An 18230-nucleotide genomic window follows, 5' to 3' on the forward strand; every position below is an offset into this window, starting at 1 on the left:
CACCCCCCTTCTCTCTTTCCCCCACCCCCTTCCAGTATCTTACTCAATACTGTCTACCCAAAGTGATGACATGGTGAATAAGCCCATAAATAAATCATACCACAGGACCGTTGTACAAAGTGACTGCATGAGTCATTGATTTAACATATTGCGATAGACATTGTTCCTGGATGAATGTCACACGACAGTCGACATGTTGGCAGGGAGCCTTGTTTATACTCATTACAATATTGTCTTTATAAATGGGTACACCAATATAAAGTGCAGAAAAGGGAACTCTTTCCCACCTGTAGACGGCTGTGGTTGGTCTCATCCACTTAATATTGTGTAGGGAGAATATGGCTTGGTTTTTTGGAAATGTATACATTCACTTTCAGTTGTGGATTTATTATTTTTAAAATCAGGGAGTCCTAAAGGATAGCATGTAAAAAGATGTGCCAGTAGCATGAAAAAAAAAGGTTATGGTGGAAGGGAGACAACTGTTGTGCTACTGCTTGTTTCTCTCCTCCAAGTGACTGGCAATGGATTCACTCCCTTCGTTCTGTCCTGGATTTGACACTTTAGATTTACTGATCACTTTAGACGAGTATTGTATGCTGCACTTGACAAAACGGGAAATAAGTACATCATTTCTGTATGAAGTTCCCTTTTCTTTTCTCTTTTTTTAGATTGTTACAAGATATACTGTAGATTTTATTTAGTATTCTGTGATAGTTAATACATTTCAAATCAAAAAGTAAAAAGTGTGAAGGAAGCATTTGATTTAGTGTTTGGCAGAGGCAGAAATATATGTTGCACTCATTTTAATTTTGTCTGCATTAAAATTTATCTTAGTTAACAACCGATACTTGATTTTTGTTGTATGAAAGATAATATAACAGAAGACAGCTACTTGCAACTTGTGATTCTGCCCTAATTAGTAAGTACCTTTAAGTTCATGTCTTTTTAAAAAATTTTATTGTTGTTGGTTTGTTTTCATTATATATATATATATATATATATATATATATATATATATATGTATGTAGTGTGTGTGTGTGTGTGTGTGACTTAAGATTATAAAGTGTGCCCCTCAGAATCAGATTATGTGAACTGACAATGGTAACATAAGGCAGAGAAATCCAGCTGACCTATGTAGAATTGAATGAGTGAATTTGTTTAATGAGAGAGGAAGGTGCTGCACATATGCAGACATACTGAAACGGTATACATCATTACATATATACTATTGAGTGGGATGATGAATGTTAAAAAGTCAGTGATTTCATTTAGGGTTTTTACGTTTTTTCTTTTATAACATGAATTTTGTTGTATAACTTGATTTTTCAAGGTAATATTAGTTTTTAGGTTTGGTATGCACTGTGGATTAACCTTATATGTACATGCACATCATAGTGAAATATGCAACATTTGTAGTCAGTCAGAATTGCTACATAAAATAACAGCACCATTATATTACATCAGCCAGGATATAAATTTATAATTCATCTATCTTTTGTTTCCACAGTACAAATATTGTACAAAGAATGAAGTATGAACAACAATGACAGAGTGGCTTCGTTTGTTTCTGCGGCAAGTTTAAATGAAATAAAAGTGATAAATTACTCAAATGCATGAAATGCTAATATGTTTGAGACGGTTGCTGTATAAATGTGATCAAAATGTAATGGCCATAGCTGTGATTTTATAATGTGTGATGTGATTTTATAATGTATGATATGATTTTATATTATGTGTTTACAGTGTGCTGATCATGGATTTCCAAACAAACCCAGTGCCTTGGCTTTCGACCCCAAACTGAAACTAGTTGCCATTGGCACCAAGTCCGGAGCAGTCAAAGTGTATCCTTTATTGGTTTAATACTGTGAATGACATCTTCAGGCTAACACAAGTCACAGGGTTGGTAAAATATGATTGTGTATGTAGTATCACAAACTTTGTCGTATAAGCTTTCCTTCTGATTTGTTGCTTTGAAAAGACAGGACAATGGCTTGAGGAGTGGGTGGGGAGAATAAAATGGTAACAAAGAGATAATTGATAAATTAGATCTGTGATTTCACTTTCTATTTCAGAAGGGCGAGATCAGATGGGAGGTTAAGCGCTGGCATAGAATGGCAGGCGCAGCGACCTATGTCGTGACCTATGACTGTTCAGCTCTCCAGTATTTTTGCAACTGAAGTCCTTTCTGTGGAGTTCAGATGGAAACAGAACATTGTGGTATACCACGCACCATTCTTTATTTGATCCCACCACTTGACAAGGCTTTGTAATGTTAGATGTTTATCAAAAGCATAAGTAGATCGCAAGTAACCTCACAGCAGGTGATCTGTGCTAAGGCCACTGACAAAGGGCTCACCCAGTTTTGTTTTGTTTTTCTTTCCTTTTTTTTTTGTTTTTGTTTTAGGGTCTCTTGGGTTCCCCTCACATGCCTTCATAACAGTTGAGATCTCAGAGATTAATTTTATCAGAAGTTGTGTTCATGACTCATGCCTGTTTCCTGTGGGAAAGTTACTAGTTAGACTAATTGGACATGTATCATGTTTTGAATTTACAAATAAGATGCTTGAGTGACTTGCTTTTTTTTTTTCAACTTTCTTATTAAACATTTGATTTTGGGGGCATTTAAGAAAATTTCTCCTTCTGTGGAGAACATATGGTGTAATCGGGTTGAGAATGAAATATACAAGAACATTTTGTTTCACATAATTTATAGTGTCTGAAAATATTTTTGCTAATGCAGTCTTAATTCATTGCACATTGCTATTAGGCTCTCTCAAGTAGTTATACATTTTATCTGTAATGACAGCAACAGTTAGTGTGAAATGAGATCTACACGGTCACTTCTAAACATACATGCACACACACATCCTAATTCACTCATTCGGAAACTCGCTTATGACAGTCATACATGCATCTTTGTAAGCTCTTGAAAGAAGGAAAAAGATTTCTAGAGGAGACAGCTAGACATAACTGCAGTTATGATCCTTAACCTGTATTCAGGTATGGTGCTCCAGGGGTTGAATTTTCAGGCGTTCACAAAAATGATGTCTCTGTTACCAGCCTGTTCTTCTTGTCTGAAGAGGTGAGCTTAAAAGGAACCCATATACCCCCTTTTGTCCAGTTCATTAAACTGAGCAGTACTTCATTGTTTGCTGGCTGTAAATTACGTTTATGTGAGATGTTTTTGTAAGATACTTTTAAGTTGCTAAATACCTGCTGATTGACCAAGAACAGAATCATATAGTTTACTTAAGCCCCTCCCCTTTTTATGTTATAAAAATGTTTGTGTTTTCAAGATAGGATGCAATAGCAGTTCATTGTAACCTCAATTAATAGCATAGCGTCATGATTATTACTATAGAAAAATCTAAGTTCCTGTTTGTGGCTAGGGGGAAATAACACCAAAGAGGACAGTGTATGGAAGATTCATTACAGAGGTAAGTGATGAAAATGTGAAACTATTTATGCTCATCTTTGTTCTTTTTGAAGAATATGCCTACTTGTGTGAGGCTGACAAGAAGACAGAAGAATGATGAATGTGTGTGCAGGCACGCTTGGTGTCAGTGTGCAGTGACAACACCTTGCACTTGTGGGAAGTCAACCTCCGCAATGGCAACTCTGTGCTGGAAGAAGTGAAGGAGTTCTCCATGGAAAACAAGTTAGTGTTCTCATTGTCAGTTACACTCGCACGTGCTCGTGCGCACACACATGCGCATGTGCAAACATGCACACACAGATAGATTCATATAATCAGACCATGACAAGTTGTGTGTTATAGGCAGCTCTTGAGAGGGAAAATTTGTTTCTCACAGAAGTGTAAATTTATCAGTTTTCTGCATGTTTATCACCACGGAAAGGAAGACAAGACTTAAGTATTACGCATACAAATACACTCAAAAATTGCGCTTACAAATTACTGTCAACAGTGAATATGAAACTGCAATTCGTAAAATAGTTTTCGAAGTGAAATTTGCTGCTGATAGGCTCTGTGTGCATATGGTTTTTAATTGATCTTTTTCATAATGATTTTTTCAACAAAATCTACATTGGAATTTCGGCAGAATGAAACTTACTTGTATGGGAAACAAGCAGTACATCAAATTCATAAGGAAAGAGTGTCATATAATTGCAAAAAGGTGTGTTTACTGTATCTAACAGATTGATTTGAATAGTTTTTTGTAAGCTAGCTGACTGCTCTTGTTAGTTATTTTTACAAGCTAGCTGACTGCTCTTGTTCTGAGCAGCAGAATAAGAGGAAGATGTGACTGGAACTAAATTGATGAGTGTGATGTGCAGCAAAATGAAGAGCATCTCCACATGTTATCTGACGGCTGATGGCCAGAACCTGCTGCTGGGCACTGAAGGGGGCAACATCCATATCCTGAATATTCCATCCTTCACCTTGGCTGACCAGATCATCTACCAAGACATGGTCATGCAGAAGTCAGTATTATTTGCAAGTTGGGATAGTTTTGGGCTTTTCATGGCCATCCTTTTCTCACCCAATACTGTCTTCGTAACCATTTGCTTGATTAAAAAGTCAGGCTTTACACAAAAACTACAAATGATTAAGCTTGAAAAGGCCCAGCTATTCTGCACCCTACCCCCACAAAAAAAATGGCCAACTACAAGCACTGTTCTGATGATCATCCTTACATGTTTTTCAGTTCGTTTTGGCAGTGAGATGTTGCTGGGTAGAATTGTTGAGCACACAGGATTATTTTTCTGTTCAGTATGATTTGAGTGATAAGAATAAAAGTTAATTTTAAATGCACAAGTGAAATGGTATGATAAAAGACCTTCGAGTTGGAATGCTTCTCATTATTTAGTTGTTTTCATCTATTTTCTTTAAATTGATAAGAATCTGTGTTCATGTCCTTTTTTCATCTGAAAATTGGTTTTGCAATATTTCATATAAAATTTCTGTTTGGTGAACTGAATATGTAATGAAACGTATGTGTTTTGCATCAGTGTACCCGATGACTTCAAAGTGAACCCGGGAGCAGTGGAAGCCATTGCTGTTCACCCAACAGATGCTGACAAGGTAATGAGCTAAAGGTCTTGTTTTATTGCTGGTATGTTTATTATCCAATTCATTCAAATATGTGAACAATGCGCATTGAAGAAATGATCCATAGATTGCTGATCTCAAGAAAATTTGTGTAAAATGAAGTTATCTAGCATTTGGATGACAGGAATGACTAAAAAACAGAAAAGATGAGATGAAACTGTGTAGCTAGATTCAGACTCTGCAGGTGAGCAAGATGAAATAAAGAGGATAAAAATTGCATACACTGAGTGACATACTGTTCAGTCAATACGCCTTTCTCACCAGCCATTCATAGCTGTGTGAGAGAAAAAGTATTTAATGAATTAAGATAACTACCATAGTACTATGAAGTAGTGAAGAACGAGCCATCTTTGCATGACTTTTTGTAATGGAGAATCTGTTCATGTGTGCAGTTCCTGATTGGTTACAATCGAGGTCTGATCGTTATGTGGGACAACAAGGAGAGCAAGACGGAACAGACATACAGTGGATCACAGGTCAGTTCAGTATGATTTTAGCAAATAGATACTTTGTACTTAAGTGTGTACCTAAAATATACATTTGGCAAATGAATGTTGCTCGGTTGATAAGTCTGAAAGAGTAAAGCCATTGTTGTGAATGGGTTGAAGTCAGATTAATGGTTGATGCAGTGTTAAACACTTATTTTGATTAAATCATCAGCCGTGCATCTGATTATATTTATACATTGGTTGTGGTACATGTTGTAACAGTAGCAAACTGTTTTATATTATGTTTTACTTCCTCAGCAACTGGAATCTCTGACATGGAATCGTAATGGGGAAGAGTTCTACAGTTCTCATGCTGATGGCTGTTACATCACTTGGGATGCCAAGGAAGCTTCTGAACCCAAAGAACCTTCTGTCACACCTTACGGTAAGAATAGACACTTCCTGTAGTTATGCTTATTCTACTTTTCATTTACATGTTGTGGCAGTGGCTTTCTGGATTTCATTTATTAAAACAACAGCAGCAGGAGAGGCATTTACTGAGAGACGAAATGAAACTTGCAGTTTACCTTTTATTTTACCATATACCAAGTAATGTCCTGCACCACTACCACATTTGCACATCACATCACACTGTACGACACATACCACACCTCACCTCACCTCACTTTAATTTTATCAAAGTACGTTTTTGAGGTGGATGTTTTGTATCTGTCAAGTAATAATATTTTTAATATATTTTGCTTTTTGTTTGATTGAATTGATTTATGATATATTTGCGAAATGGTACAATAGAGGTTTCACAAACAGAATGGTAAAAAAAAAATTATAGTGACAAAAGTGCTTTTTTTTTTTTTCTTTTTTTCTTTCTCTTTTTTCTCTCTCCCCAAAACTAGAGATGGACATTATCCTTCGAAGAAAACTTGACATTGTGACTTGTGCTTTCATGTGCAGGTCCATTCCCTTGCAAGGGCATAAACAAGTTGCTTTGGAAGAGTTCTAAAGGGTGAGCAATACAGTACAAGCTTCTTCAGATTTGTTCTGTTGAAATGTAATTGAACATGAACAAGAAAATGACTCAATACAGTGACAGATAGATTAGTTCCCTTGTGTGTGGGGGGGGGGGGGGGGGGGGGGGGGCTTGTGCAATTATTTGCAACATTTCTGTAGTTTTGTGTTCTTTTAATAGTGTTTAGATATTTACATCAGTTGTGTGTATGATATGTGGGTGTTTGGTTAATTTTATGTACATGTCTGGCTAGCTGTATTTCCCAGCACATGAAAATTTTTGGTTGTGGACAGTACTGTTAAGTAAGGAAGTTTAAAAAAAAAAAAAAGAAAAAAAAGAAAAAAAGAGTACTTTTTATATACACACATGCTTCGATGCTTTTTCCTGATGAATAACATGGAAGTGAAATACATGAGCTGTGACCACCTTTTTGTGTCAACAGGGGTCGTTACGTGGTGTTCTCTGGGGGCATGCCGAGAGCCAGCTATGGGGATCGGCACACAGTCACAGTCATGCAGGGGGAGGATTTGCATGTGGTGTTTGATTTCACTTCTCGTGTTGTTGACTTTGTCCTCCTCTCACGAGCTGATGAGACTGACACCCCTGACGAACGTGCGGGTCAGTATCAACTGACAGTTGTGTTTTGAGTAAAAGCTGAAAGAATAATAGAAGCTGGTGTTGCATCTACATTTATAGTCTTTTGTGCAATAAATTTGATCTAAAATTGAAAAAAAACCCAACTAGATAATTATTTCTGTACAGCTGTATGCACACACACACACACACACACACACACACACACACACACACACACAATGTTTAGAATGTTCTGCTGAGTTTGTATTATGTTCATGACACATTGAGCTTTCTCATACAGATACATATTGCAGAAATATTCATTTCTTGCCTTTGTATCTGCGTTTTTACTTGCCTTTCATATGCAGTCTGTTTGTGGAAGGAAAATTTAGTTAAGAAATTTGCCAGACTGTCTCAGATTGTTTTGAAGCAATGGATTTAAATATATATATACACATATATACATTTATTTACCCTTTTTTTCCTTCCTTTTTATGCTTGCCTTAAACGAAGAGTGACCAATATTTCATTGTATTGTTGCAGAGAAAGATGAGCCCCATGCACTGATCATCCTGGCTGAGGAAGAGCTGGTGGTGATTGACTTGGAGACAATGAACTGGCCAGCCTTCCGCCTTCCCTACTTGCAGAGTGTGCACTGCTCTGCCATCACCTGTGCTCAGCATGTCCTCGATGTTCCTGACCAGCTCTGGCAAAAACTGCTTGATGCTGGGGATGCCCAGAGCAAGGGCTATTCTGCTAGGGTAAGTTTTTACAATTTGTATATTTCTGTCAGGAATTTTTCTGTCTTTGCGTAGTCATGTGCCTTCAAGGTTTGTTTCCATTTATTTAAAAGGCTTTGTGCGAGGAATTAGTTACTGAGTGAATGAAGTCATGAAAAACATATTTAGAAGAGGGATGTTAAACAGTGAGCTTGGTTTATTTGTTATTTTTGAATTTTTGGAAGGAAGGAGGAAGTGTTATTACTGTGAAAGGAAAGGAAAGCCAGGATGCTTGGGGGATGTTCAGCTTATTGGAAAATATATGCCTCATTTGAAGTTCATTATTAACTCATTCTATACTGCCCGATGACTTCCTTCATTATACTCTCTGTACTGGCTGTTTATGTTACAAGAAAAATATCTTTAAAAAAGAATGCAATTACATACAGCTGTGAAATTTTGTGATAATATAAAGGATAGAATGGACTAGCATTTGGCAAAGCTTCAAAGCACTCACTTAATTATTGACTTATTTATCATAGTTTGAAAAAAGTACGTGTTTTTCACAACTGACGTAAAGGGGGTGAGTTTTTCTAATAATAATGGATACTTACATAGCACACTATCCAGAAATCTGCTCCAGGTGCTTTGCAAAAACACAACTCATGTACGCTTTAGCGTACCTCAGTTACAAAGCATTGTGCACATGAGGTACGCTGTAGTGTACCATAGTATAGAAAGAGTTAATACTGATTGGAGTATAGAAAAACAAATGTTTAAGAAAAAGGGGCATTAGAATTTTTTTTTAAATTTTTTTACCTTTTCATTAGTTAGGTTATCAAGTGACTGCAGCAATTAATGGGTTCTGTTTTGTACTTTGTAGACTAGGAGATTATGAAATGTTAAGTTTAGTGTTAAAATGCCTTTATCTCTTGAATCTTCCTCCCTTCAGTTATAAGCATGATGAGATTGACAGTTTCAAATTGGCGTGTAGAAAGCAAGCTACCTATCAGATAGACACCTGGTTATGACTGAAAATATTACTCATGGCATTTTATTGTATGTTGTCTTTTTTGATAGTTGATATAAGGTATGAAAGTTGGCATTTTCAGTTACTATGTTTATTTAAAAAAAAAAAAAAAAAAAAAAGGCTTCAGCCCCAGTTTTGCGCCCTTCCCCCCACACCCCCCAACTCCTCCAGGGCAATGTTTTTACATCCCATTGAATCCTGGACTGTCTTGAGGCTCTGACCAGTGAATGAAATACAGTGATTCACTTCTTTGCCAGCTTTAGACATTGTGGTGCAAGTCAGTTGATTGTGTCAAGACAGTTTTCTCTTGTGTGAGTGTTTTTTTTAACCACATATTTTGCCCCATTTCAGGAATGGCCAATCTCAGGAGGAAAAAACCTTGCCAAAGAGCGGACTTCAAAAGACTTGTTGATCACAGGGTAATATATTCATGTTATATTCACTTAGTGGAATATGATCCTATGTACAGCTGACATTTTAACAATCTCCCTGTGTATTGATTGTTCAGTAACATCAAAATAGAAAATTATAGTCGTGAAGAACCACAAGGAGTCACCTGTGTTGTGCAGATTGCACACAGGGCACACTTTTCTCACTCACTCTTATTTGTTAAAAGGGGAGGAGGCCCCTTTGTATATTCCCTGTGATGAGCCGCTCACTGTTAAACGCATGCTCATTGACTGCTGGAATCTGCATAACATGGACACAGACATTACAGCGCAGATTCTCCGAGGACTTTGTTTAGAGATGTACCTCTGATGGACTTTTTGAAATAAGTGAATGTTTTTAATTTAATTGGAATTTTTTGTTTACTTGGAGATTTTTTTAATTTTAAGTGAAAAGATTGAAGCAGTGATTAGTTTTTATTTCACTTTTTTACCCTTGGCTTGAAATAGATGCCAACATGGTGATAGCCTTGACATAGCCTTGGTGGTGGGCAAGGCTCTAAGCACCATATTTGACCAGAAAATTGTAATCCATTTCCATCTCTGGTGACACGGAGTAGGGGAGGCGTGGGAACCAGCATATATTACCTCAAGAAAAGAAAAAAAAGGACAGTGATTGCATGGTGGTCTAAAGAATGTATGTGATAAAATTCAAACTTGCAGTCCAACTGACAAGTTGTGATTTATTTTTCATAAGAACACATTGATATGAATGCGCACAGATTCTTGTGAAGTGACAAATCGTTAGCAGTACAAGATTGAAGTGTGAGATAAAAATGTGATTATGCATTGTTTCAGTCATGAAGATGGCACAGTGCGATTCTGGGATGCCTCCTCCAGTAGTCTGTCGTTGCTGTATCGTGTGGCGACTTCTCCAATCTTCGGCATCACAGATCACGCTGTTGAGACTCCCAGCAGTGATGCAGAGGAGTGGCCACCCTTCAGAAAGGTAAGAGCATGTACTGATGATGGTGGATGAGGATGGTTATGAAATATTTTTGGTGTGATACGTTTATAGAATATTCTCTCCACTTTTTTATATTCAGGCATGAGATTTTTCCGACGATAGTCAGATTTCCGACTGAAAATTGGCTCCAGAGGCCATTTTTGAGATTTGCGTAAATCTGTTGAGAAAATCGGGGGGGGGGACCCCACGAAGGTTGCACAAACGTTGTCCAACCGATCAACAAGACAGACCCACAGCGTTTGCTAAAATACCCCATATTTGGATAAGCAAACCAATTGAGAATAAGTGTTCTGTTGCTCCTCTGTCATCATTCAGTTTATCCGTATTCGGTCGGAATTACAAAACTCGCTCGTGGGCTTCACGACTTGCAAAGATGCCTGATTTCGTTGATCATCTTCAGTCATTGACAAAATGAGAAAACCCACAAAGGATTAGAGGATTTTTGCAGCAGAGATCAATAAAGGAGTGAATAAGTGGAACTGGGTCTGGCAAGATGAGATCGTGAAAACAGAAGTGAAGAATAAAAAAATAACTTAACGGGTAGGCGACGTCATTCACAAAATTGACACCGCGGGCAAGGCCAAGTGCGATTGGTGTCAGATTGTATGGGTGCAACTCTTCAGTCTAGGCACGGAAATCTGTTTTAACATTTGGATTAAAAACAGAGCGTCCGTTTTCAAGAAGAAAAAAGAAAGAAAGAAAAAGCTGATGAGCCGTTTATATCGTTTACCGATGATCTGTCAAAAATTAAAACGGAATGCTCTTTCAAAAGCATCGTTTGTTGACCCGTTGAGAGGCAATCCAGTGACTTGTCAGATCACCAAAATCGAAGTCCAAAAGTTTCCTAATGCACTGTTAAAAGCACGCATGCGCGGACATGCACACACATGCCGTCGAACACACACACACACACACAGTCCATGCTGGGGAACTCTCAGCGGATCCGCTATTTTCAGCCGAAGAGCAGTTGATTTCAGAGGGAAAAAGTCACTCCCCAACCCCCGCCCCCCTCCTGCAGACTTCACTTTCATGATTTTCTGAGGTGCCCCTCCCCTCTTTCTTGAGTCTCCTACCAGTGTTGAGGGAAGGGATGGGGGGGGGGGGGGGGGGGGGGGGGGGTATGAAACCACTGTCAATGACTGGCAATTTTGGCATTGAGCCAAGACACTGACCACTAGCTCCAGCTGAGAATCCTTGACTGCTGAAAGTGATATAACTAGTCACAGACCCACCCCCTCCTCCCTCCAGTCATTCCACTTCCCCCTTTCTTTCCTTAAACAACACACATGCCTGTCAGTGGACCAGAGACTACAGCTGAAGAGACCAGATGGTCAGTTATATTGGTACAGTGCAAACTTGTGTGCTAAGATATTTTCCTTGAAAACACACGCACATGCACACTCTCACTCACTCACTCACTCACTCGCACAAAGAGTTTAACACACAGAGTTGTATTTAAAGCAGTGTACATACATGAACTTTTAACTCTTTCCTCCCATGTCCGGCTAGTCCGACCCCTATTCTTAATCTCTTTGTCTGTCTGTCTCTTTCTCACATACAGAGTTGTATTGAAAACACACACACACACACACACACACACACATGAGACACGATTTTGAAAATCGTGCCCCCAAAGCTGACTTTACAGGTTTGGAAGCAAAAACACCAGTTTAGGAAGAATTGGACTGATTTTTTGTCTTCTGTGGGTTGGAATACCTCAGCAGCATTGGTGGCCTGTAAGTGCAGATTTTATGGTTTGAAATTGAGAAAAACCTTCAGCTTCAGGGGGCTTCACCCTCAGACCCCTCCAGGGGCATTGACCCAGGCCCCCACCTTTCAGATTCAATCACAATTTCCCAATCTCATGCCTGATATTGTAGAGCAATAATGTAGTGCTAACAGTAGTCAGAAACCGTGTTGTGGTGTACTTACTATCAGGATTTGTGTAAAAATTCATAATTTTGAAGAACCAGCCACCCTGGCAAAGTGGTCACTGTCATGGACTGATGGCTTCAAGGATGCGGGTTTGATTCCCAGTGGAGGTTGGGTTTATCGGCCCGTGGATGGCTCCTACCCAGAGTTTCATGTGCTATAGACTTAAATGAGTAGACTGGGACCACACAATCAAGCATTATCTACTTCTTGGATGCGTCTTTTGGGGTGTGTTGCTTAGATTTCCTGACTAACACTGCAAGTGTCTCTCTTTGGCCAGGTTGACGCTGGGATATTATGACAGGAAGCGAGAATACAGCTCTGTCACTTAGTCCCAAACCTAAATGGACCTCCATAGCAGCATGGTCGTCAGTCTCCTCCAAAAAAAAAAAAAAAAAATTTTTAAGTCCCAGATTCTGTGGCCTTTCATGCCCTACTCTTATGGTGATCTCAGTTTATATATTTTTCTGGTTCCGCACTTGTTGTGAGTCCTGTCAAGGTGTGCAGTATCAGCAGATTTATTGGGGGCCGTTGTTGAGATGTGGCAGTCTCGTCTCTCGGGGAGACGCTCACTCAGTCTTGCTCTGCTACTCCACCATTATTGTCGTGAGAAGGGGGCTTGGTAGGTGATGTCCTTAGCACATGAAATCAGAACAGGTAATACTGAACACCTTATTTTGAGGCTTTTTTTGTTTGTTTTTTTACCCTTGCAATTATTTTCATTTTAAAAAGTGTAAGAATTATGGAGATTATCTTTTTATGTGTATGTTGTGTGGATAACAGTTAAAGGAAGGGCAACAGTATTTGATCATTCTTTTATCTCTTATAAAGCTGTCTCCCCCACAACACAACGCCCCCCTATTTTCTAGCAGAAACAGTTAACATTGAACATGCCCAATGTGTTGGTTCACAGGTAGACACATTTGATCCAATTACCAGCATTGAGAATGCCTAGTTTGTTGGTTCACAGGTAGGCACATTTGATCCAGTTGCCAGTAATGAACATGCCCAGTTTGTTGGTTCACAGGTGGGCACATTTGACCCGTACAGTGATGACCCCCGCCTGGCGATACAGAAGATCTGGCTGTGTGCACTGAGCGAGACCCTGGTGGTGGCAGGCACAGCGGGGCAGGTGCTGGTGATGCAGATGGAGCGAGAGTCTCGAACCCAGGAACTGCAGGCCTTCGCCATCAGCCTGATGGGTGACAAGGACAACTTTGTGTGGAAGGGCCATGAGGCCCTGACCCCTGCCGTGGGAGACATGCACTTCGCTGCTGGCTATCAGCCCACCTGTATCATGCAGCTGCACCCACCGGCTGCCTGTACTGCCTTGGCTTTCCACTCCGAGTGGCAGCTGTAAGTAATGGAAAGCAGGAACAGCAGCATATACCTTTGACATGGTACTGAGGCCTTATGACAAAAAGAGGCAAATCTGTGCTCTTTAAAATTCTGTACACTAAAGGATTGGGAACTGGATCTTGCATTCAAGAATCGCTTTTTTTTTTTGCTTTTTTTTTTTTCCAATAAATGACCTGAGTTCATACATGACAGAATACCAAGTGGTGGTCACTCTGAGATCTTCAGCGCTTTTGAGTGTGTGTATGTGTTTGTAAGCTCATAAAAGAAAACGAACCAAATCTGGGCAAGAGAGAATGTGAATGAGGTTTGATAGTATTTGATGTATTATTTTATCTGTGCAGTGTTGCTGCTGGTACAGCCCATGGTTTTGGACTGTTTGATTACGCACAGAAGAAACAAGTGACATACAGATGCACCCTCAATGTGGAAGGTTTGTACTGTGTTGTCTTTTTGTGACAAAATGCTAGTTTGAAATACGGTCTGTTATGGTTGTTACTGGCAGATTTTGTACTGTTTCGCTCATCAGATGCAATAAATACACTATACACAGAGTTAGTAAGTGAAATTAACAACAAAAAAACAAAAGCGCACCTACAGACACACGAAAGGCGTATGAAGTAGGAGAAATGAAAGCAGGTTTCCAAGATGCACAAAATTGATAAAAGCTGAACTCTGGAACTAATTTTAAGCTAACATTCTGTATGATTTATTACCGTTACTAGTATCAGTAAGCTTTTACTGCATTGAAAAACGAATCATTTTTCACCTTACAGTTGGGTTTGGAGGAGGTAGACGTGCTTTATTGATTTATATATTGCCAAAGCGTTGAAATTTGATATTGAATTTTTATGGGGGGAAAAAGTGTGTGAATGTTTGCATCACAGTGTGTAAATGTATACATAACTGCATGAAACTAAAAATATTGTAAGACGATGTGTGAATGGTTTTTATAAATACTCATAAAATTCCACTTGAAAAGCAGCTCTAAAAGTTTGTATTGCTGAAGTGTGTATAGTTAAGAATGATGATTGCATGTTCTTTTTCTCCCCAGACATGTCGGGCACCCCAGCACCTGCAGTTTCCCGTAGCAGATCTTTCAGAAAGTCCCTCAGAGAATCTTTCAGACGTTTGCGGAAGGGGCGTTCCCAGAGGCCAGCACCACCAAAAAAGTAAGTATTTTTTTGTGAAAGGGCTTGAAGCACTGAATAGGTAGGGTTAGGTTTGAATGAGATTTAAGACCATTATCACATTATTGGTAAATGTCAGCAGCATGCTTACTGTCGACCAGTGTTTGTCACTAAGTCATTAAAGTGGATAGTCTGTTCTGGAATACTGGTTTGCACGGTACATCTCCATAGAACACCTGGAAGTTAAATTTGAACCTCTGTTTTATTTATCGCATGATTTTAGATTAATATTGTGCTTTTTTAGAAATGGTGTTCTTGGAGATTGTGCTGTGTCTCAGACTTCATTGATTTTGATTTCTGAAAAAGAAAATTAGTTTTGACATAGTGTCATACCAATGTATTTTTGTTTTATATGCAGTGCAACACACATTCAAAAATGGTGTGTAGACACATGCTGGATTTGATTTAATTGTACACCAGTTCATGTATTTCACTGGACCCTTTGTATAGCTGTGTGTAAAAAAACACATTTTCTGTGTGTGTGCCTGATTTCTCATAGAAATTTGTCAATTGCCTTAGAAAAGAACATCAAAAAGCTTTATATGTATGTGTGTGTATCTCTCTCTCTCTCTCTCTCTCTCTCTATATATATATATATATATATATATATTTGTTTTTGTTTTTTGTTTAAGTCCAAAGTCTAAAGCTGATGGGGTTTTTTTGTTTTTGTTTTTAAGTCTAAAACTGATGTATGTATATAGATAAGTTTATTCTTCTAGTGCCAGATTTCTCTTAGAAATTAACGTTAGCTGCCTTGGAAAAGAACATGAAAAGTCTGTAGTCTAAAGCTGAAGTATGTACATACCACTTTTGAAGCTGTTTTGCCCATGCTGTTACGGAGAAATGTGAGCAGCATGTCAGAGAAACCTGAACTGGTTTGACAGAGAAGGGGAGCAGCCAGCAGTAGAGGCAGAAGCAACCCCTGCAGCAGAAGCCGCTGCACCACCTGCAGCAGAGGCTACCACCACAGAGCCAACACCAGATCCCACACCAGCACAAGAAACCACCCCAGAACCGGCGGCAGAAGCCACACCAGCTGCAGAAGCCACACCGGCAGATGAAGCTACACCAGCTGCAGAAGCCACACCAGCAGATGAAGCCACAGCACCTGAAGCTACACCAGCTCCTGAAGCCGCACCAGCAGCTGAAGCTGCTCCTTCAGCTTCAGAAGCCATACCAGAACCAGAAGCCACAGAAGCTCCAGAAGCCTCGCCAGCAGCTGAAGCTGCAGAGGTGTCAGAGGCCCCAGAAGCCCAGGAGCCAACTTCTGCCCCAGCTCCCGCACAGGCCCCAGCTGCCACAGAGTCCCCTCGCCCACCAGTGATGGAAGCTCGGGCTGACGACTCCATGACATCCATGGTGCGATGTCTTTACTTCGCCAACACTTTCATCATCAATGGTTAGTGATTTGTTGACACAAACTGATAATCAGAATAAGATTATGTATGCATGCGTGTTTTGTGTGTGTGTATTTTGAATGAAGATTTAAATGTGTACTGTATTATGAAATGAAATGATTTGACTAGAGTAAGCACCTTGAACCAATAATTTATGAAACTTGTTGAATCTTAAAATCTAATTTAATTACACATACTTAACCGGTTCAAATCTAATTTGGATGCATTTCTCAGTGCTGGGTTTTGTGTGTGATATATGACCTGCATCTGCCAAGGTCATGCTGTGCTCAGACACAATGGTATTCACAAGCACTTACAAACTTTTATTGAAACAATATGTGAATGCACTTGCATACAAATTATGTAATGTCAATAAGCTAATACTAGCAATACATGTGGGCACACAACAGAGACACAGCCATGAATATATGCTGGGGACTTCATCCTTGAGCTTTGAACCGAAATATATATGACCAGTTGTTCAACACCATTAGTAAACGTACACCAAAAGGGATTTAGCGAAGAAAGTCTTCTCTGTCAGCGTAAAAAGAGGGCGTACTTCAGGAGGTTATCGGCTGTAGCTACTTGCATTTTCTCCGCATAGGTGGGTAGTAGTTTGCACAGGACAGGAATCAGACCCCTGCCGGAGTCTGCACTAGTGGGTCATGGTAAGTATGTTACTTTAATATAATTTTGGGAAGAAAATTTCCTATTCTCATGGTTACTTTGGTGTGCAAACAGCCATTTGTGATTGACTGGGCAAAAAATCTAAACCATATGAAAATGCACTAGCATTCCTCTCTACATTCCTCAGGTGGCAGCAACACTCCATCCCTGTGGGTAGGCACCAATGGGGGTCATGTGTACGTCTACAGCCTGACAGTGCCTGGCAGTGACAAGCGCTCCGCAGAGGACGTGGGCTGTGTCTTGGCCAAAGAGGTGAAACTGAGGCATCATGCTCCTGTCATTAGCATCGCTGTCATTGACAGCAAGAACCGGGTCCTGCCTGAGTCACTGGAGGTCATCCATGAACGGGCCAGAGCCCCAGACATGGAAGGTCAACACTCTGTTATCATTTGCTCAGAAGAACAGCTCAAGGTATGTGTTCGAGTCTTGAGGATTTTATACCTGTGTATGTGTCCCCATTTAGCTTTGGAAATCATTTTACATTTTCAAAGTACCATATATGTCTGATCGTCTACCTTGAAATGTCCACTAGACAGTGACAGCTGAATGCTTCAAAGTAATTGGAAGAAGTTCTTTGGTACAAACCCACTGTAGCTGACAGTACCGTGAGTCAAAGACTAATATTGGTGATACCAGTGCCACGTTGGTCTGTGATACTGTTGTTTCTGATCGCAAAGAGTTGTTCCTTAGGGTTTTCAACAGTATTAGCCTGATAAAAGCAAAATTAGAAACTTTGTTGCAACTTTGGTCTTTCATAGTCAAAGTCTCTTTGATAGTTGTGTCCATTCAGCTCTCAAAGTAAAACAGAATTTATTGCCACAGGTTTCATGTAGTTATTGGGGGGGGGGGGGAAGGTTACAGTTTACATAATAAAGCAGCTTGTTGACTATAAAGTAGTGCACATTTAACAAAGAAAAATTAAACCCTGGCAGTCTAGTCCATACCAGCCTGACCGCCTTTTTGAACATACACTGAAATGCAAGTGCAGGAGTCCGCCCCCCCACCCCCCACCCCCACCCCCTGTCCAGTCTGTAAATGGCACTGTCCCAGCACAATTCCTCCATCAATAGGAATCACATTGCCAGATGGAAAATCTGTATAAGCCAGCATTTTGGGGGATTTAATTTCAGGCATTCACACTGCCAGCGATGAAGCCACGGTGGAAAAACAAGATCACTGCTGTGGATGGATCCCGTCTGAGGCGTATTGCCTTTGTCAACTTCAGGAGCAATAGTGGTGAGTTGATAGTGTTGCTTGCATTTGACTGTGCAGAAGTTGTGGGGAAGGGGTCAACACTATTTAATGTAATTAAAGTAACAGTGATACTTCAGATATATCGGTATCACATGGTCAAAGTGAGTTTGTTAAATGTAGCTGTAATGCACATTGATGTGGCCTGAAATT

At 39.6% G+C, this 18230-nt stretch overlaps 1 protein-coding gene across 6 annotated transcripts in view; it reads left to right on the top strand.

Annotated features, from left to right (window-relative positions):
* Nucleotides 1-18230, top strand: part of LOC143284278 (lethal(2) giant larvae protein homolog 1-like) — a 44630-nt gene that overhangs the window by 18523 nt on the left and 7877 nt on the right. For all 6 annotated transcript variants that reach the window (XM_076590996.1, XM_076591011.1, XM_076591004.1 and 3 more), the window contains exons 3-20: nucleotides 1744-1841; nucleotides 3001-3082; nucleotides 3549-3658; nucleotides 4297-4443; nucleotides 4972-5044; nucleotides 5464-5547; nucleotides 5818-5944; nucleotides 6472-6523; nucleotides 6969-7144; nucleotides 7646-7863; nucleotides 9203-9270; nucleotides 10096-10246; nucleotides 13224-13552; nucleotides 13897-13985; nucleotides 14607-14724; nucleotides 15627-16141; nucleotides 16954-17237; nucleotides 17957-18062. In XM_076590996.1, the coding sequence (XP_076447111.1) occupies nucleotides 1744-1841; nucleotides 3001-3082; nucleotides 3549-3658; nucleotides 4297-4443; nucleotides 4972-5044; nucleotides 5464-5547; nucleotides 5818-5944; nucleotides 6472-6523; nucleotides 6969-7144; nucleotides 7646-7863; nucleotides 9203-9270; nucleotides 10096-10246; nucleotides 13224-13552; nucleotides 13897-13985; nucleotides 14607-14724; nucleotides 15627-16141; nucleotides 16954-17237; nucleotides 17957-18062 (2827 nt within the window). The remainder of the gene's footprint in view (nucleotides 1-1743; nucleotides 1842-3000; nucleotides 3083-3548; nucleotides 3659-4296; nucleotides 4444-4971; nucleotides 5045-5463; nucleotides 5548-5817; nucleotides 5945-6471; nucleotides 6524-6968; nucleotides 7145-7645; nucleotides 7864-9202; nucleotides 9271-10095; nucleotides 10247-13223; nucleotides 13553-13896; nucleotides 13986-14606; nucleotides 14725-15626; nucleotides 16142-16953; nucleotides 17238-17956; nucleotides 18063-18230) is intronic.

The sequence above is a fragment of the Babylonia areolata genome, chromosome 1 (assembly GCF_041734735.1).
Source record: "Babylonia areolata isolate BAREFJ2019XMU chromosome 1, ASM4173473v1, whole genome shotgun sequence".
In the NCBI taxonomy this organism is placed as follows: domain Eukaryota; kingdom Metazoa; phylum Mollusca; class Gastropoda; order Neogastropoda; family Buccinidae; genus Babylonia; species Babylonia areolata.